Below are 18,672 nucleotides of genomic sequence, written 5' to 3'. Positions count from 1 at the left end.
ACCCTACTTACATTAAGGGACAACTGCCTCTAGATTCTTTGGTGGTGGCGAATGCACGTAAACGTGCAAACTCTCAAACAACTGGGAAAGCAGCACCCCCCGACAAAGAGTCAAAGATTTTTGAGGCATCGGGGAAAAGGGTAGCCGCACAGGCAGCTAATATATGGAGAATATCAAACACGCAAGCCCTGTTAGCCAGGTATGACAGGGCACACTATGATACCTTAGAAACGCTTTTACAGCATCTGCCTGACGCTTACAAAGAACAAGCTGAACAACTGATACAAGAGGGAAAGCTAATCACTAACGCTTCCATTAAATGTGCCTTGGATGTGGCAGATACAGCTGCCAGATCTATTAACACTAGCGTTATGATCAGGAGACATGTGTGGCTACGCATTTCTGGTTTTAAGAACGAAGTTCAGTCCACTTTGTTAAACCAGCCTGTTAATCCTGACTTCTTGTTTGGTCCGGATGTAGATACCATACTGGACAAAATGAAAAAGGACATTGAGACGGCTAAGTCAATGGGAGCCCTACAGTCACAACAACATAGAGGCTCCTTTCGTCACTCAGGCTACAGAGGGGCTGCAAGAGGCAGCTCATCACAGCAGACCACAAACTATAAGGGAAACACACAAACCACCTACAATGAGAACAATCGAGGTGGACACGGCGGCAATAACAACAAAGGCAGAGGACGAGGGAACAACACCACCAGATCCTCTGCTAATACAAAACAGTGACTCCTTAGCGCTACCCCCGGGCCACATAACACCGGTCGGGGGACGTTTACAACAATTCCTACCAGTCTGAGAAAACATCACTACAGACAAGTGGGTAAGGCAAATATCCAACATGGCTATTGCCTAGACCTAACCTCTACACCGCCCAACATCCCTCCAAAACACCGGCCTATGTCCGCGGAACACCTCGACTTATTGCAACAACAAGTTATCCGCATGCTGCAAAAAGGGGCCATAGAACTAGTACCACTAGAACATCGAGGTACAGGAGTGTATTCACTATACTTCCTCATCCCCAAAAAGGACGGGTCTCTCAGACCAATATTGGACCTCAGGCCCCTAAATCAGTACATCTTATCCGAGCATTTTCATATGTTCACTCTCCAACAAGTGTTACCACTGTTGCGGAAAGGAGACTTCCTCGCAACCTTGGACCTCAAAGACGCATATTTCCATATCCCAATACATCCTGCTCACAGGAAGTATCTCAGGTTTACGCTACTGAATCAACATTACCAATTCAAAGTGCTTCCATTTGGCGTAACAACAGCTCCAACAGTGTTCACAAAATGCCTAGCAACAGTGGCTGCACATTTAAGAAGACAACATATTCACGTCTATCCGTACCTGGACGACTGGCTTATACAAGCAAAGTCATCCCAGCAGTGTGCCAGTCACATGTCAAAAACAATTCACCTACTGCACAGCCTAGGCTTCACCCTAAACTACCAAAAATCTCACCTTCAGCCATCCCATGTACAGCAGTACCTAGGAGCAACAGTGGATACCTTGACAGCAAAAGCATACCCGAACGCTGCAAGAATAAACAGTATGCAGCTACTAATCCAAAAGTTCAAGCCCCAACACTCGCTCTCTGCTCAAGTGTTTATGCAACTCATAGGCATGATGGCCTCCTGCATCTTCATAGTCCCTCACGCCAAACTACACATGCGCCCGCTACAAGAGTGCTTAGCACGGCAGTGGAACCAGGCTCAAGGACAATTGAAAGACCTAGTGTTGGTGACCAGTCGTGCATACAACTCTCTGCATTGGTGGAATCCAAAAAACCTTTGCAAGGGCCGACTGTTCCAGGAGCCTATGCCACAAATAGTGCTGACGACGGACGCATCTCTCATAGGATGGGGAGCCCATGTCCTTCAGTACACAGTGCAGGGCCTATGGACGGCACAACAAAAGAAAATGCACATCAACTTGCTGGAAATGATGGCAATCTTTCTGGCAATGAAAGCGTTCATAGTACATTTATGCAACAAAGCTGTGTTGATCCGGACGGACAACATGACAGCAATGTACTACATACAGAAACAGGGAGGAACACACTCCCCACAGCTATTACATCTAGCACAAAGCATGTGGAAGTGGGCCATCCAAAGAAACATTTCTCATGGCGGAACACCTCCCAGGCAAAGACAACCAAGTAGCGGATCTGCTCAGCAGACACAGCCAACAGTTGCACGAGTGGGAGATTCATCCCACGGTCCTCCAACCATACTTCCAACAGTGGGGACAACCAGAGATAGACCTGTTCGCCACAAAGGAAAACGCAAAATGCCGGTACTTTGCCGCCAGGTTTCCACATCCGCAGGGCAATGCGATATGGATGAACTGGTCAGGCAGATTTGCGTACGCTTTTCCACCAGCACCGTTACTACCGCTAGTGGCACGCAAACTATGATAGCATTCACTGACACTAATCCTAGTTGCTCAAACATGGGCGAGGCAACCATGGTACACAACGTTCCTAGAACTTTCCGTGGTACCTCATCAAAGACTGCGGCTAACGCCCACTCTACTCACTCAGAGCCATGGAGACATACAGCACCCAGATCCGCAACAGCTGAACCTTGCAATCTGGCTCCTGAAGTCCTAGAGTTTGGGTACCTAAACTTACCTCCTGACTGTATGAACATTATCAAGGAGGCAAGAAAACCTACAACCAGAGCTTGTTATGCCGCAAAATGGAAGCGCTTTGTCATCTACTGCAATAATAATGACGTAAACCCGCTAGAAGCTTCAACGCAAAATATCATTTGCTATCTTTTGCACCATCGTTGCAATCTAGCTTATTTATCTATAAGAATACACTTGGCTGCCATTGCAGCGTATCTTCAAAACAGGCAGCATCTTTCGCTAATCAGAGTACCTGCGATTAAGGCATTCTTGGAGGGGCTCAAAAGAATAATCCCCCCAAAACACCCACCTTCACCTGTCTGGAACCTTAACATCGTTTTAACCAGACTAATGGGACCACCATTTGAACCTTTGCATTCCTGCGAATTACAATTTCTAACATGGAAAGTGACATTCCTAGTGGCAATTACTTCACTTAGAAGAGTTAGTGAGCTACAAGCCCTAACTATTCAAGAGCCATTCATCCAAATACATGCCAATAGGGTAGTTCATAGAACAAACCCTAAGTTCATGCCAAAGGTGGTATCCCAGTTTCATATCAATCAGACAATAGAACTGCCAGTGTTCTCTCCAAATCCACAGTCAGTACCTGAAAGGGCTCTATACACACTAGATGTCAAGAGAGCACTTCTCTACTACATTGATAGAACTAAGGATTTTCGAAAAACTAAACAGTTGTTTGTTGCCTTCTCACCACAATACAAAGGCAACCCCATTTCAAAATCTGGGTTAGCCAGATGGATAGTTAAGTGCATCCAAATATGTTATCTCAAAGCAAAACGCACTTTAACAGTTCCCCCAAGGGCGCATTCTACACGCAAACTTGGGGCATCCATGGCTTTCCTAGGAAATATTCCTCTAGAGGAAATATGTAGAGCAGCCACATGGTCTACCATACATACATTCACAAAACACTATTGTGTAGATGTACATTCCAAACAGCAAGCAGCTGTAGGACAGGCTGTTCTAAAAACTCTTTTTCAGACTGCTGCAGCTGGCACAGGTAGCCGCCGCTAAGGGAGAAACTGCTATACATTCTATGCACAGATATGAATTCAGCAGCCCACATGCCTCGAACGGAATATGCTACTTATCAGTATGCATCTGTTCTTGGCATGTAGGGCTGCTGACATTCATATCGCCCACCCTCCTCCCCGGTGCCTGTCGCAGCTGTAGCATTCCTTATTTATTTCTTACTTTCTTGCATGACATCCTTTACTGTACCATACTCCATCTCTGCCACAATGGCGAAAAACAATCTGAGGATGGAGAGGATGCCTATGCGCACTGTAGTCCGAGGGAGGAGCCACCTATCTCGTGATACTTCGAAGACTCTTCCAGGACAACAACGTGCAATCATCCGGACCCAACACTAGGCTGCAATCTATGCACAGATATGAATGTCAGCAGCCCTACATGCCAAGAACAGATGCATACTGGTAAGTAGCATATTCCTTCTTAGTGTACATGACAACTTGGTCACGTATGAGTTTGTCATGCAGTTGTGCAAACCTACAGTTGACTCGTGTTTTTCTTGTTTCCTATGAAAAAAGAATGCCTAGTGACTGCTATACACACTGAAGGATAGAAATGGTCATCAAGATCCAAAATTGCTACTTTAATTACATCTAAGTCCCCTTCAGATCTTTCGTGCTTATGCAATTCATTAAATATACGTAACCCTTCAGGACCTAAGGAATACAAAAGCATTCTTTTTTGTTCTCTCAGGACAAAATATACCATTGACATCTTCCAGGTTCGCTATATAATTAAGGAAGTATTCTTTCCAGTCTAACCATGACACTACAGGTTCCCCAGGAGTCGCCGGAAATTCTTTTGGACAGTTAAGGTGAAGATTTGATAATTTGACATCTCCTGATGTGTTTGACCTTGAGGAATTTGGTTCAGTAGACATATTTTAAAAACACAGGCGACAATTCCTGAGTGAATTTAGGTTGTGCGAAACTTCCTGAATAAGATGAGGTTGTCCTGAAGGTATAAGTCACCAATAGTCACAAAAAGCAAAATACAGAGTAGAATAAAAATATTTAAAAAATGACGTATGTATATAAAGTCGCTTCATTAGATTTATACTTCGTAAGGAAAAACTTCCAGTAAATGGTGCTGTGTGTATGCAGAGTCACTTCACCAGAATTAGAATTTGCTAAGAAAAAACTTCTAGTAAATGGTGCTGCATTTACTTGTAAACACAGGTAAATGTACTCAGAAAAGAAAATACTGTGGTTTCCTGTTGAGATCGCTGTTATCTTAAATCACAATAGCCAAGCAGTTTGTGAGAAAAATGCATCCTCCGTGAAACACTCGATCCGGCACGAAAAAGGCTGTGATTACAGTTGCTATGGAAACCAAAATAGCCGCCGTGTGTGACTTCCAGGCGTGATGACGTTCGCTGACCCGATGATAGTAGCATCAGCAGATCAGCGTCATACGCATACAGACATCTCCCAGCCATGGCACAAGAACGCACAAAATGCGGGATTTGAATATGCAAAGAGCGGGTATCGTGCAGCATTTAAAGTTCGTTAAACGCGCGACTTGCACCTGGGTAAGCGTTTACTTTTAATTCTGGAAACACAGTAATCACTTTCTTCCAGCTTGTACTCAGTAACTGCTCGCTTTCCACAAGAATCACCGTAGCTCAAATCGGGCCAAACACACGATGGTCTCACAGCAGATAAACATTGACTATCGAGATCGCTCCGCGTAGTTCCTCACAAACACTCTGCTCGTTTCAGTTACTCACGGAAAATATTTCAGTGGTCCGAATAGCCTTCGTTGGATGTTCTTATTTTCAGAGATGTTTCGTGGTTCCCAGTAAACTTCATAAACAGCAGGGAAACTATGCTGTGCCCATCCTTGTCGCCAAAATTGTAGTGGATCCGCGGTTGAAATAATTAAGTGTAGTAATCACACATAGATAATTAGATAAATAAATTAATTTAATGAAAGTAAGTAGAGTACATAAATGCATGCAGCTAAGTGGGGAACTGCTGGAAGAATGAATCATAATATTCTTACAATCCAGTAGGAAACATGACATTCCAATACATGTAAAACATTCTATTACATTCTATTACATAGTAGTAGTTCTAACACAGTAATACCTTAAAGGGATATGCCATTACTACACTCTCCCAGCTCTGAGAAAAACTGAACTTTGGGAAGCTTTCCAATGTTTTTCAAGCAGTCTGGGCTGGAGCATTTGCTCTACAGTTTGGGAGTGCAGAGATCTCTAGTGGTTGCTTCTACGGCTGTATTCAGTATGGTTAAAAGTGGTTCAAGAAAGACACAAACACTTATGTTTATTTTAAATGCTATATTGAATATAAACTGCTGACAATAATTTTTGTTAAACATTGTAATGCATGTATTTACATAATGATGGCATTTAAATGTGATTACTGATTCTTCTGATAACATCGCGATTTGGTTATTAATGTTTCAATGTGGTGATCCTACCAAAGCCAATAGGCATGCCTGATGTATTATTGTGGTTAACCTCATGACAAATCCAATTGCCTTTGCTTCTAAATTGATGTGGTGTCCCTTTAATAATTAAAAGGTTTTTGTTATTGAGAATAACACCTCTCCAATTGGGATCTGAGGGGAGATATTGTGATGGGAATAAGGGGGTTGTGATCCACGGGGGTGGAATGGCGGGTGTGTGGATGTGTATATGTATGTGTATTTATCACGTTTCACCCCTAGTGGGCACAGGCCAGAATCCACTGACATGGTTAAACTGGAGAATATACAGAAGTTAGTGGCACCCCAAGAGTATAGCGCTAGGATTGAGGGATGGTCCCTGAGGAGAAGGTGTGTGCTTACCGGGTCACCTGACAAATTTCTTAAGAGTGCTATTCAGGTGCCCTAGCTGGTCTTCAAATTCACTTCTGGGAGGCCGGAGAGTTGCCTTTAGTGATTGTGTTGTGTGAGTTTAACCAGAGGCCCATAGGCTGTCCTAAGTGAACCTAGGGAATTTGTGAATTCCTAGGTAAAGGGACATGGACCTTGTTCTGGCGGTAGACTGCCGGCGATATCTAGGTTCCCAGGCTGGTTCCTGTGGGTGGAGCTTCTGAGAGGAGGGACTGTCATTTCTTTCTTCAGGAGGCATGAGCCTTCTTGAAGTTCTGTAGGTTTTAAGGAACCTTGGGTTGCATACATAGTCCCAGTGTCCACGGAGGACAGGGGGGATCCAGGTTCCTGGGATTGCTCCCTTGGGAGACATCAGTCATCCTAAAACTTGTTATATAAGGTCTAACTGAATAGATGTCTTATTTGTAGAGAGAAATGTAGAACCTTTACTACATATGTTGTTAGTTATAGCTCTGACTAGAAGTGTATGGGCTGGATGCTTGTCAAGATGAATGCTTTTTGTAGCAGGTTCCCTCTGGCATTCGGTCCTCTCTCCATGTACACTAATGGTGCATGGTTCTTATATTGGTCCCATAAAGACAAAATGTGTAACTAGAGAATTGCATATTTTCAACTGGCCTTCAATGGCAGCAAGGTAAAATGCATTATCTGCATATGTTGTAGTTGACGGATGAACATCAAAGGAGCCCCTTAAAATGTACAGGCTTGTGATTTATAAAGTCTTTGGGATGCTTCTAGATATCGAGTAAACCTTTTATGGAAATCAAGTTACAGGTGATCGTAAGCATTTCCATTTTCTTCCCACTTTCCATTCATTCTCATTTTCTCATTCCATTTAGGTTTCTGCCCTTAAATATGAACTAAGGTGCACGACCATAAATAGAGAATGTGGGTATGCATTCTGTGTACATGTTTGGTTTTAAGGTATGCTTTCTGTGTACACGTTTGGTTTTAAGCATTTTGAGAAGCACCATGGTCTTGTCATTTTGTTGTGGTTGATTCACACACTTGTAATAGTAGAGAACTAATATGAGTGTTACTAGAATAAAGAAGTGTTGAAATGAGACCGTATTTTTGTATATAACTTTATTTCAAAAACCTAGTTGAGCCCTTTGACAGGTATGTTTTTTCTTGATTTCATGGAACTTGTTGAACCCACCTTCACTGTGGTTTCAGTTCCTAGTCACTAGTTGGGACCATGTGCAACAGAGCACAGTTTTATTGCTTTTTGTATTCAGAATACATAGAAAACCGATTCGAGCACCCTATGAAACAGATTTGTTTGTACGAGCTGAATTACTCAGCCAGAAAGCTAGGCTACACTTTTTTGTGTAATAGACAGCCACACTAGAGTGGCCTAAGTGAATGATACGTGATCAAATTTTAGAAGACCAAATACTTTTGCACCTGTGGTAGGTGGTGCATCGGATTTGATGGTATCCTTTATGCATTTTCGCTTTCTTTCCATGATGTCATTTTAGAGGAGCTCATTAACATTATTTGGTCACTGCCTATTGAGTTTGATCACAACACTGATGCTTAGTATGTCGATTGTTGTAGGCCATTAGGAGCTACCCCAACAGGTTACCTTTCTCAAGTCAATACATTTATTCCACCTTCATTTGACCAGACATCTCATTGTGTGTGGATAGGGGTTGAGGGGTAAAAATGCCATAACAAGAGAAATTTATATGTTGTGCTTTTCCCTGTTGCCAACAGGCTCATGCCGATATTGTACAGCAGCTGGTGCAGTCCCGACTTGAGACCGCAGAACACCTTCAAATCACTACCTCGAAGATAGCTGAGCAGCAGGTGGAAGCAGCCAGGCTAAATATAGATGTCGCTCGACAGATTAGAGAGGTGAGGGGTGAAAAGAAAGAACTGAGAGTGAATGCACAATGCCGCATGAGTTTACTAACCTAGTGTGGACTCAGAATGGTCTTGAGCTTTGTAACTGTATGCTTTTTATGGGGTCTGCTGGGTATCAAGAACTCACTGGTCTTTGTTCAACCACTGCTTGCAAATATTCATTTAGTATTTATTTCCTTACGCTCTGCCACTGGGACCCTTAGGAGCTTTATGAGGTCAGCAGTGCACACTTTTTTCTTAATTTGCTAGTTCTAAAATCAGATCCTTAATCTGCCACCTGAACTAACTTCTGAGGTTTGGGCAGAATACAGTAAGAGTAGCAAATTATCCTGTGTATGTGCAGGCACAGCCATTGGAACCACTGTGTCAAGGAAGTTACCTAGCAGAAAGATGGAAAGGTTAGGTTTACACTATAAAAATGTGCAGGAGACTGATTGAGGAAGAACGGGATCTTGAAATGGACCGTTCATTTTAAAAAACTGTTCGGTCCTTTCTGCAAATATGGTCTGACTATACCTTGATGTGGCTAATTGAAATCCATCCATCGTGGATCCTCATCCTTCCAAACAGACATTAACCTTCTATCAGTAGATATGTCTAGGACTGAGTTTGTGTTTGTCTGCTGGGAATTCTGGGCTTTCTTAGACTAGAGAAAGTGGAACGGGCGACAGACCACTCAGTCTCGTATTGCTTCTTTTCAATATCTCTCATATTCACTGTTGTGGTAACTATCCAAAGCACATTTTCCTAATATTTTTCTCATTTGAGGTCTAACACAACATAGAGATAAGACACTTTTGTTGAAATCAGCAGAAGAAGCTTATTTTTCGTTGTACCAAGTATGACTTCCATTGGGGTGAGGAAAGGTTAGTTCAAAATAGTAACAAAGCCGGAATTTCTTTGAGGCCCTCCATGTCAACTTGTGTAGCTGGGACTTACTTTCCTCACCAGCAGTGAAATCTAGGAAAACTTACAGAACTGCATTGAACTGATCGCCAAAGACGTTCCTACAAAGTGTTGTCCTCAAATGTCCAATGGCAGTATCCAATAGAGACATCCAGCCGCTGTAAGAGACTGGCTCTATATATACTGCACCAAAGTGAGGTTCAGTGTGTATAGAGTCCAAGGGTCTCCAGTGGTTTGGCAGAGGTTAAAGTTAGATAGAACCTTACTCTCTAAAGTGGTAGCTTGGTCGAGCAGTAAGGCAGTATCAGAGGACAGTGTTAAGCATTTGATGTACACACTTAGTCAGCAAATGAATTCACACACTCAAGAACTGAACTCTAGGCCCATTGTTTTTGTATAAAAAATACACTGTTGTTTATTTTTAGAACCAAGCAAACCTGGTACAGATAAGCATTAAATATTTTTCAGTAATAGGTTACTGGATATAGAACTGTTTTAAAATGCAATTGGAATTGTACTTTGTTTGATTTACAGGGGAGCAGTAGAATGCAACACTTTGCAAATACAGTACATTGGAATGAATAGGAGTGAGAAAGTGCCATCTTTCTTGCGTGGTATGCCCCCACTTTTTTGCTAAATGGCTGATGTAGTTTGACTGAGTTTGCCCTGGGCTCCTGCCAATCAGGTGCCCAGGGCCTGTGTTCCTTTCCTAAAACTGTGTTGAAACGAAAATCCAATTGGCATCTCTGGTCACCTGTCAGCCCCTGCTAAATGGTACCCTAGGTACCCAGGGCATTGTGACCAGAGAAGACCCCTAAGGGCTGCAGCACTTTTTGTGCCATCCCTAGGGGCCCTGTACCCTGACACACACATGGCGGAGGTCGCAGCCCATCTTCGGAGATCAGGGGTTCCAGTCTTTTCCTATCTTGAAGATTGGTTGTTGAAGGCGGGCTCGGCCCAAGCAATTGTCTCCCACCTCCAGGCAACGGCGAACCTTCTGCATTTGCTGGGGTTCACTGTCAGCGTCCCAAAGTCACACCTGACCCACTCTCAGATGCTCCCTTTCATTGGAGCGATTCTGGACATGGTGAAGTTTGGACCTATCCTCCTGAACGGCGAGTATAATCTGAAAGAAACAGTTAGTTATAGATTCCTTACCTTAGAATTACCCCCAGGCTTCAGACTGGTTCCGGAAAGTTCTTCGTCAGCAGTACCTCTGCGCATCGAAAGGTGGCGTCGGTCGGCTCCGCGTTTGTCGTTGGCATCGTGGTCGCGGGATGATGTCGCAGTAGCGACTCAGACGCCACCCTCGCGCGCTGTCAGTTCTTTCTTTTTCTGCGCCAGCTAGCGCAGATCCGTAGAGAGTGGTACCTCCAGTCACTTTTTGACTGAACTTTTTAAGCTACTTTTGTCAACGTCTTTTTAAGTCCTAACCACTCCTGATGCACATTGGGATGCCCGGCTTCAAGGCTTGCTGTTTATGTACCCGACTGATGTCTGTGACGGATCTGCACCGCCTGTACCTCTTTTGCCTGGAGCTCCCCCATGATCCCAAGTCGTGCTCTGCGCCGTTCGAGTTCTCAGTCGCAAGGGAGGTCGAGGGACTGGTCGCGGAGCCATCACCACGCGTCTTCTAAGTTTCTAAGTCTTCGCACTCTGGTTCAGGTAAGTCAAAGGAAAAGAAGAAGTCGAAGAAGCATCTTCACCTTCCGACTTCTCCCCGTCAGTCGGCAGACGTGACGATGGATGCGAGTGGTGCCCCTCTCACTCCGCGTGCAGAGCCTGAAGAGCCGACTCAGAGTTTTCCTCACTTCCCGGGACCCGGAACAACCCCCGCCCAGTTTCGTCAGTTGTACGAGGCAATGCATGCCATCTTTGGGCAGCCCGAACCCGCTGGCGCGCTTTTGGACCCCGCAGACTTGATTGGGGGCCCTAGGCCTTCTCCACCAGCGGCTCCGGTGCCGCACAGCCCCTGTGGATCCAAGCCTGGAGTGGGGTTTTTGTGCCCCTGTTCACTCCTGGGGTCCCTTTCAGGCCAGATTGGCACCCAGAGGCTGAGGAGGAGGAGGACTGGGAGGGGTCAGGTGACCCTCTGACCGACCAGTTGGAGTATGATCCGGACCAGAGAGAGGACCTGGGGGATGCCAGTGGTCTTGAGACCTCCCCTGACCTTGGCATGTTGAATCCTCCTACTGTGGCTATGTAGGAGGGAGCGTCATACGCAGTGGTGTTGCGTAGGACGGCCGAGGCTCTCAACCTCGAGCTACCTACAGTGGCGATCAGGACTAACCTCCTGACAGAGGTGCTTCAACCGCAAGCGACCTCTTCGGAGCCCTTGTTGCCATTTAATGAGGCCCTCACCAACATCCTTTTGTGCACCTGGTCCAGGCCCAACATGGGGGCTCCCGTGGATAGGATGGTTGCACGACACCACTGCCCGTCTCCGGGCGACCCTACTTTCCTCTCCCAACACCCCACCCCTGAGAGCTTAGTGGTCCAAGCCTCTGCTTCCAAGAGCACATTCCCTTTCGCACCACCGTATAGGGAATCCAAGAAGCTGAGTCATCGTGGGAAGAAGGTGTTCGAGGCATATGAGCTGCAGATCACACACTATGCATAGATCGCCATCTGGTGTTGGGCCCGGATGTTTGCAGTTTGTTATTGTCTTGGAAGAGTCTGTAGAAGTCACAAGATAGGGGACTCCTCCTTTGGACAATAGTGCGCATGGGCATCGACTCCATCTTCAGATTGTTTTTTTCCACCATGGGGCACGGATGTCATCCACGCGTTCCAGTCCGGTATTATTATCGAGTTAACTTTCGACGTACAATCCTTACGCAATTCTTCGGTATTGTCTCAATCGCGTTTCCCTTTCGACGCGCATCTCCACAAACTTCTACCACGGTTCCAGTCGCCAAAGCAGGCCTTCGGGCCTAGAATGGAAAGGACTCCCTTCAAAAAAAATTCCTCAATGTGGAGCCAAGTTTCCACATGCTGATCTGCATGAGATGTGTAACCTCTGCCTTTCACCTGAACACGAGGCCAAAGATTGTCCAGCTTGTGCCTCTTTCCGCTCCAAGAAAACCATCGGAGATCGTCGAGCGCGAAGAAGTATGGCTCGATCGTCGACATCGATTCCGGACGACATCTTCCAGGAAGGCATCTATGTACTGGAGCAGGAACAGATGGAAGAAGGCACCTTCAGCGCCTCAGACGTCGAAGACCACTCCCCGGGGATACGGGTCGTAAGTACTGACATCGACCCCCCACCCCTTACCCATCCAAAGGCTTTGGTAACACCTTCACCTTCGGGCCCATGTGCACACCATGACAAAACTTCCCACACCCTGCTTTCGGGCTCTGCAAAGAAGTCCACAATTAAGCCTTCAGGCCACTCTGGACCGAGTCAGCCTACCGTCGGTGCCAAAACTCTATCCTCGGCACCGACCAAAGAGAAACCGAAAGAGAAACTAAAAGATAAACAATTGTCTTCCTCCGCGCTGAAGTCCGGTACAGCACCGGCGCATTCGGCACCGAAACCAAAAGACACTCAAACTTCGGATCCGAAAAAATCCTCGGAACCAAAGAAACCGCCGGTTCCGAAAAAATCATCTGAGCCAACCAAGCAACCGGTTCCAAAGACTCCAACCAAACCTTCGGAACTCACAAAAACTCCTCCGGCCAAAACAAAGTAGCATAAAACTACTCCAAAGACTGTGCCACATAAGCATTTGGACCTGAAAAAATCAGAACAAAAACACCATGCTTCAGAGGAACAGCTTTTTGAACCTGATCCTACACAAAAAACTCTGAAAATAGACCCGCAAACAGGTCATCTTAGGATTAGTCCTTCCAACAAAAGAAAAATGGACAAACCTACACAATCTCCACTTCCCTTAAAGAATAGAGACATTGCCACCTCTCCTTTAAGGATCGCTTCTCCACAATACATTTCTCCTGTTCCATCTCCAAGACCAAGACAATCTCCTCCACCTCCAGATACTGATGATACCACTGGTGACGAAGGAGATAATCAACCTCTAGAAGAGCCTATTCATTACATCCCAAATGATCCATGGGAGAATTATGGCACACAAGATGTTCCTGATGTACCACAGGAGGATGTCTATCCATCTAGACCATCCCCTCCAGAGGACACTATAGGTTTCACTCAGCTAGCGCACAGGGCTGCACAATACCACAGGGTAAACTTACATACAGACCCCATAGAAGAAGACTTCCTCATGGACACTTTTACAACATCCCAAAGGTCCACCTCTATTCTACCAATGCTAAAAGGGTTCATTAAACACGCTCCTGAAGTCTTTAAAGACCCAGTTAGAGCGAGAATCATTAACCCTAGAATACAGAAAAAGTACAAGGCTGCCCCAACTGACCCTACATATATTAAAGGACAGCTTCTACTAGATTCCTTAGTTGTTTCCAACACCAGGAAAAAGGCCAGCTCTTAAACATCAGGTGATGCTCCACCACCTGATAGAGTCAAAACTGTTGGACGCATCTGCCAAAAGAACAGCGTCACAAGCAGCCAACATATGGAGGATTTCCAACACACAGGCTTTACTAACCAGATACGATATGGCACACTATGACGAGCTAGAGACCCTACTACAACACCATCCAGATGAATATAAGACAAAAGCCCATGATCTTATAGAGGAAGGTAAACTAATGACTAATTCCTCCATTCGCTGTGCTCTAGATGCCGCAGATACAGCCTCCCGAGCCATAAATACCAGTGTCCTTTTACACAGACAAGCCTGGCTAAGGATATCAGGGTTTAAACAAGAGGTCCAGACTACCATACTAAACCAACCCTTTGACGAAGAACACTTATTTGGACCTGGGCTGGATTCATCTTTAGAGAAGATATAGAAAAAAACCACTGATACTGCCAAATCAATGGGAGCCTTGCAATCGCAAGCTCCCAGAAGTTCCTTTCGTTGCTCCTCTCATAGGGGCGCCTCTAGAGGCTTCAACACAGATAACGCCTCCACTTCATATAAAAGTCCCACAAAACCTCCTCTACCAGAGGTTATTACAGAGGAGGCTACAGGGGCAATAACAGCAAAGGTAGGGGGTAAAACGACCAATACTCGTACCGCCACCACCTCAAAACAATGACTTCCCGTTGCTCCCCCGGACCATTCTACTCCAGTCGGGGGACGATTGACCAATTTCCTACATGTCTGGAACAATATCACCACAGACAGGTAGGTGAGACAAATTATCCAATCTGGTTATTGCCTGGAGCTCAGTGCCACTCCCCCAATATACCACCCAGACAGCGTCCAATGTCAGCAGAACATTTAATGCTTCTAAAACAAGAGGTGCTTTCCCTACTGCACAAACATGCAATAGAGCCAGTTCTCCTTCAGCATCAAAACACAGGAGTTTACTCCCTGTACTTTCTGATTCCAAAGAAGGATGGAACCCTGAGGCCCATCTTAGACCTCAGACCATTAAATCTATACAATCAGACCATTTCCACATGATCACTCTTCAACAAATCCTTCCCCTACTCAAAGAAGGCGATTTCCTTGCCACTTTTGATCTCAAGGACGCCTACTTCCACATTCTCATTCACCCTGCTCACAGAAAATATCTTCAGTTTGTAATGGACGGGCAGCACTATCAATTCAAAGTTCTCCCATTCGGAGTTACCACAGCACCCAGAGTATTCACAAAATGTCTAGCAGTAGTAGCATCCCATTTAAGAAGACAACACATTCATGTCTCCCCATACTTGGACGACTGGCTCATAAAAGCCAAGTCACATGCTCAATGTGTACATCATACACACACCACAATCCAACTACTGCACAACTTAGGGTTTACAATAAATCACCTGAAGTCTCACCTCCAACCATCCCAGAACCAAAAATATTTAGGCGCTACAATAGACACCTCAAAAGGCCTTGCATATCCCAATCCAGCCAGGATAGCAAGCATGCAAGCCCTTATAACAAAGTTCCAACTGCAACACTCGCTACCAGCTCGAGTGTTGATGCAACTCATAGGGATGATGGCATCTTGCATATTCATAGTGCCTCACACAAGACTCCAGATGCGCCCCTTACAGGAATACTTAGCATGTCAGTGGAACCAAGCTCAAGGTCAACTAACAGATCTGGTGTTGGTGGACGTCCGCACACATCACTCTCTGCAGTGTAGAACCCCCAAAACCTTTCTAAAGAGCGACCGTTCCCAGAGCCAATTCCACAAATCGTGTTAACAGCAGATGCATCGCTCACCAGCTGGGGAGCTCATCTACTACATCACACCATACAGGGCAGGTGGACACCACAACAAAAGCTACTCCACATCAATCACTTGGAGCTACTAGCAATATTTCTGGCATTAAAAGCATTCCAGAAACACGTATCAAACAAAGCTGTTTTAGTCCGTACAGACAATATAACAGCGATGTATTATCTACAAAAACAAGGGGGGACGCTCTCTCTGCAGCTCTCTCAACTAGCTCAGAGCATATAGAGATGGGCAATTCCTCAAAACCTATTCCTCTTAGGCCAACATCTTCCAGGAATACAGAATCAGATGGCAGATCTGTTAAGATGTCAAACACAACAGATCCACGAGTGGGAACTTCATCCACAAGTCCTTCAACCATTTTTCCAAATGTGGGGGCATCAGAGATAGATCTCTTCACCACACATTTAAACACACAGTGCCAAGCCTCGCCGCCAGATATCCACACCCATTGTCCAAAGGCAATGCGATATGGATGAATTGGTCAGGCAGATTTGCCTACGTTTTTCTGCGTCTCCCACTCATTCTACTAGTGGTACGCAAGCTGCAACAACAGTCACTAGCACTGATCCCAGTTGCTCCAACATGGGCCAGACAACCATGGTACACAACCTTGCTGGAACTATCAGTAGTTCCCCACCAAAAACTTACATCTCTCCCCACAACTGCTAACCCAGAACCATGGAGAGATCACACACCCAGATCCAGCACAGCAGCTCAACCTAGCGATCTGGCTCCTGAAATCCTAGAGTTTGGGTTCCTAAACCTTCCACCTGATTGTATGAATGTAATCAAAGAAGCTAGACACCGCACCACTAGAGCCTGCTATGCAGCCAAGTGATAAAGATTTGTGATATATTGTACCAATAATACAATCAATCCTCTAAATGCATCTATTGAAAACATCATATGTTACCCACTACATCTTCAAAAGTGTAATCTAGCTTACATGTCAATCAGGTTACATCTAGCTGCCATAGCAGCCTACCTGCAAAATAGACAACATCTCTCATTATTCAGAGTACCTGCCATTAAAGCATTTATGGAAGACCTCAAAATAATAATTCCTCCCAGGGTACCACCCTCTCCAGTGTGGAATCTAAACATTGTCCTTACTAGGTTAATGGGTCCTCCATTTGAACCTCTACACAAATGTTAGCTACAATTTCTTACATGGAAAGTCGCTTTTCTTGTGGTTATCACATCTTTCAAGAGAGTCAGTGAGCTACAGGCACTAACTATTCAAGAACCATTTTTACAACTCCATCATAAAAAAGTGGGTCTCAGAACAAACCCTAAATTCCTTCCAAAAGTTATTACTCCCTTCCATCTCAACCAATCTGTAGAGTTGCCAGTCTTCTTGCAACCACATACTGTAGCAGAAAGAGCTCTTCATACTTTAGACCTAAAAAGAACACTTCTTTACTACATTAAGAGAACAAAACCTTTTTGTAAAACAAAACAGCTTTTTGTTTCCTTTTCACCACCACATAAAGGCTTTTCAAAGTCTGGAATTGCAAGGTGGATTGTCAAATGTATACAAGTTTGCTATCACAAAGCAAAACGTACACTTTCTATTCCCCCCTAAAGCTCATTCCGCTCGCAAAATAGGGGCTTCCATGGCATTTTTAGGAAACATTCCCTTAGATGATATCTGCAAAGCAGCTACATGGTCTACACGACACACATTCACAAAACACTATTGTGTAGATAGATTTGCAAGCAAAACAACAAGCTAGTGTGGGCCAAGCTGTACTCCAAACACTATTTCAAACTACTGCAACAGATACTAGTGCTTGCCGCTAAAGGGACAGTACTGCTATGCAATCTATGCATAGTGTGTAATCTGCAGCTCATATGCTTCGAACGGAAAATGCTACTTACCAGTATGCATCTGTTCTTGGCATGTAGAGCTGCAGATTCACACACGCCCACCCACCTCCCCGGCTACCTTTATCTGTTCAATTATTATCTTATTTAAATACAACATACATGGACATCTTTCTGTTCTCACAAATATCCATCATTTCCCTTCGTGGCAAAAAAAACAATCTGAAGATGTAGTTGATGCCCATGCACACTATTGTCCAAAGGAGTCACCTATCTCGTGAACACTTTTCCAAGACAATAACAAACTGCAAACATCCGGGCCCAACACCAGATGGCGATCTATGCATAGTGTGTGTATTTGCAGCTCTTCATGCCAAGAACAGATGCATACTGATAAGTAGCATTTTCCTTTCTCTTCCCCCAGTTTGGGGCTCCAGTCCGTAAACACTGCAAGTCTATTTGGCCGTTATTCCCACTCTGCGTGGGACACGGTTGCGCAAGTGCTGTCTCAGTGTCCGGAGGATGCTCGGACTGTACTCTCCCAAGCTTTAGCCACAGGGAGAGACGCAACAAAGTTTACTATCCGCTGTGGGCTCTCTAGGCAGAACAATTTCCACGTCGGTAGCCCTTAGAAGCTACGCCTGGATGAGATCAACTGACTTTTCTGGGGATGTCCAAAACACTCTTATGGACATGCCTTTTGATGGCCTTCGCCTTTTTGGCGGATCACACTCGAGCGTTTCAAGGACTCGCTGGCTACGGCCTAGTCCTTGGGCCTCTCCAGCCGCCTTGCGCAGTCTGCTTTTTGCCCCTTTCGTGGCTACGGAAGGCGTGCCCCACTACATTCTGCCCAGAGCCACAGGCCAACGCAAGATCGCCAACCTTCAAGCGTACGGGGACGTGGGAACCACCGCCATGGTTCTGTGGGCCAACGGGCGGGCTAGTCCACCAACCCCCCCTCTGCAGCTCTAAACCTTCCTAGTCTGACATTTCAGGCCCATCAAACGCCAGTGGGCAGCAGGATCGCCCCCACTGGCGTACCATCACATCGAACAGGTGGGTACTGCATATAGTCCGAAGGCGCTACTCTCACCCCTTTGAGGCTACCACTCCAGCCTCAGTACCATCGTATGTCGGAGGATCATCTGGGCCTTCCCCAACAGGAAGTCACAGCTCTCTTGGCCAAGGGAGTCATTGAGCG

The 18,672-nt window shown here is 45.3% G+C and overlaps 1 protein-coding gene across 1 annotated transcript in view; it reads left to right on the top strand.

Moving 5' to 3' along the window:
- Window positions 1-18,672, top strand: part of CEP350 (centrosomal protein 350) — a 1,478,431-nt gene that overhangs the window by 736,726 nt on the left and 723,033 nt on the right. Inside the window, exon 19 of the mRNA XM_078643560.1 lies at window positions 8,295-8,435. Coding sequence (XP_078499686.1) covers window positions 8,295-8,435 — 141 coding nt within the window. The remainder of the gene's footprint in view (window positions 1-8,294; window positions 8,436-18,672) is intronic.

The sequence above is a fragment of the Lissotriton helveticus genome, chromosome 1_1 (genome assembly GCF_964261635.1).
Source record: "Lissotriton helveticus chromosome 1_1, aLisHel1.1, whole genome shotgun sequence".
In the NCBI taxonomy this organism is placed as follows: Eukaryota; Metazoa; Chordata; class Amphibia; order Caudata; family Salamandridae; genus Lissotriton; species Lissotriton helveticus.
The sequence above is the reverse complement of the archived record's forward strand: the minus strand, read 5'-3'. Positions and strand labels throughout refer to the sequence as shown.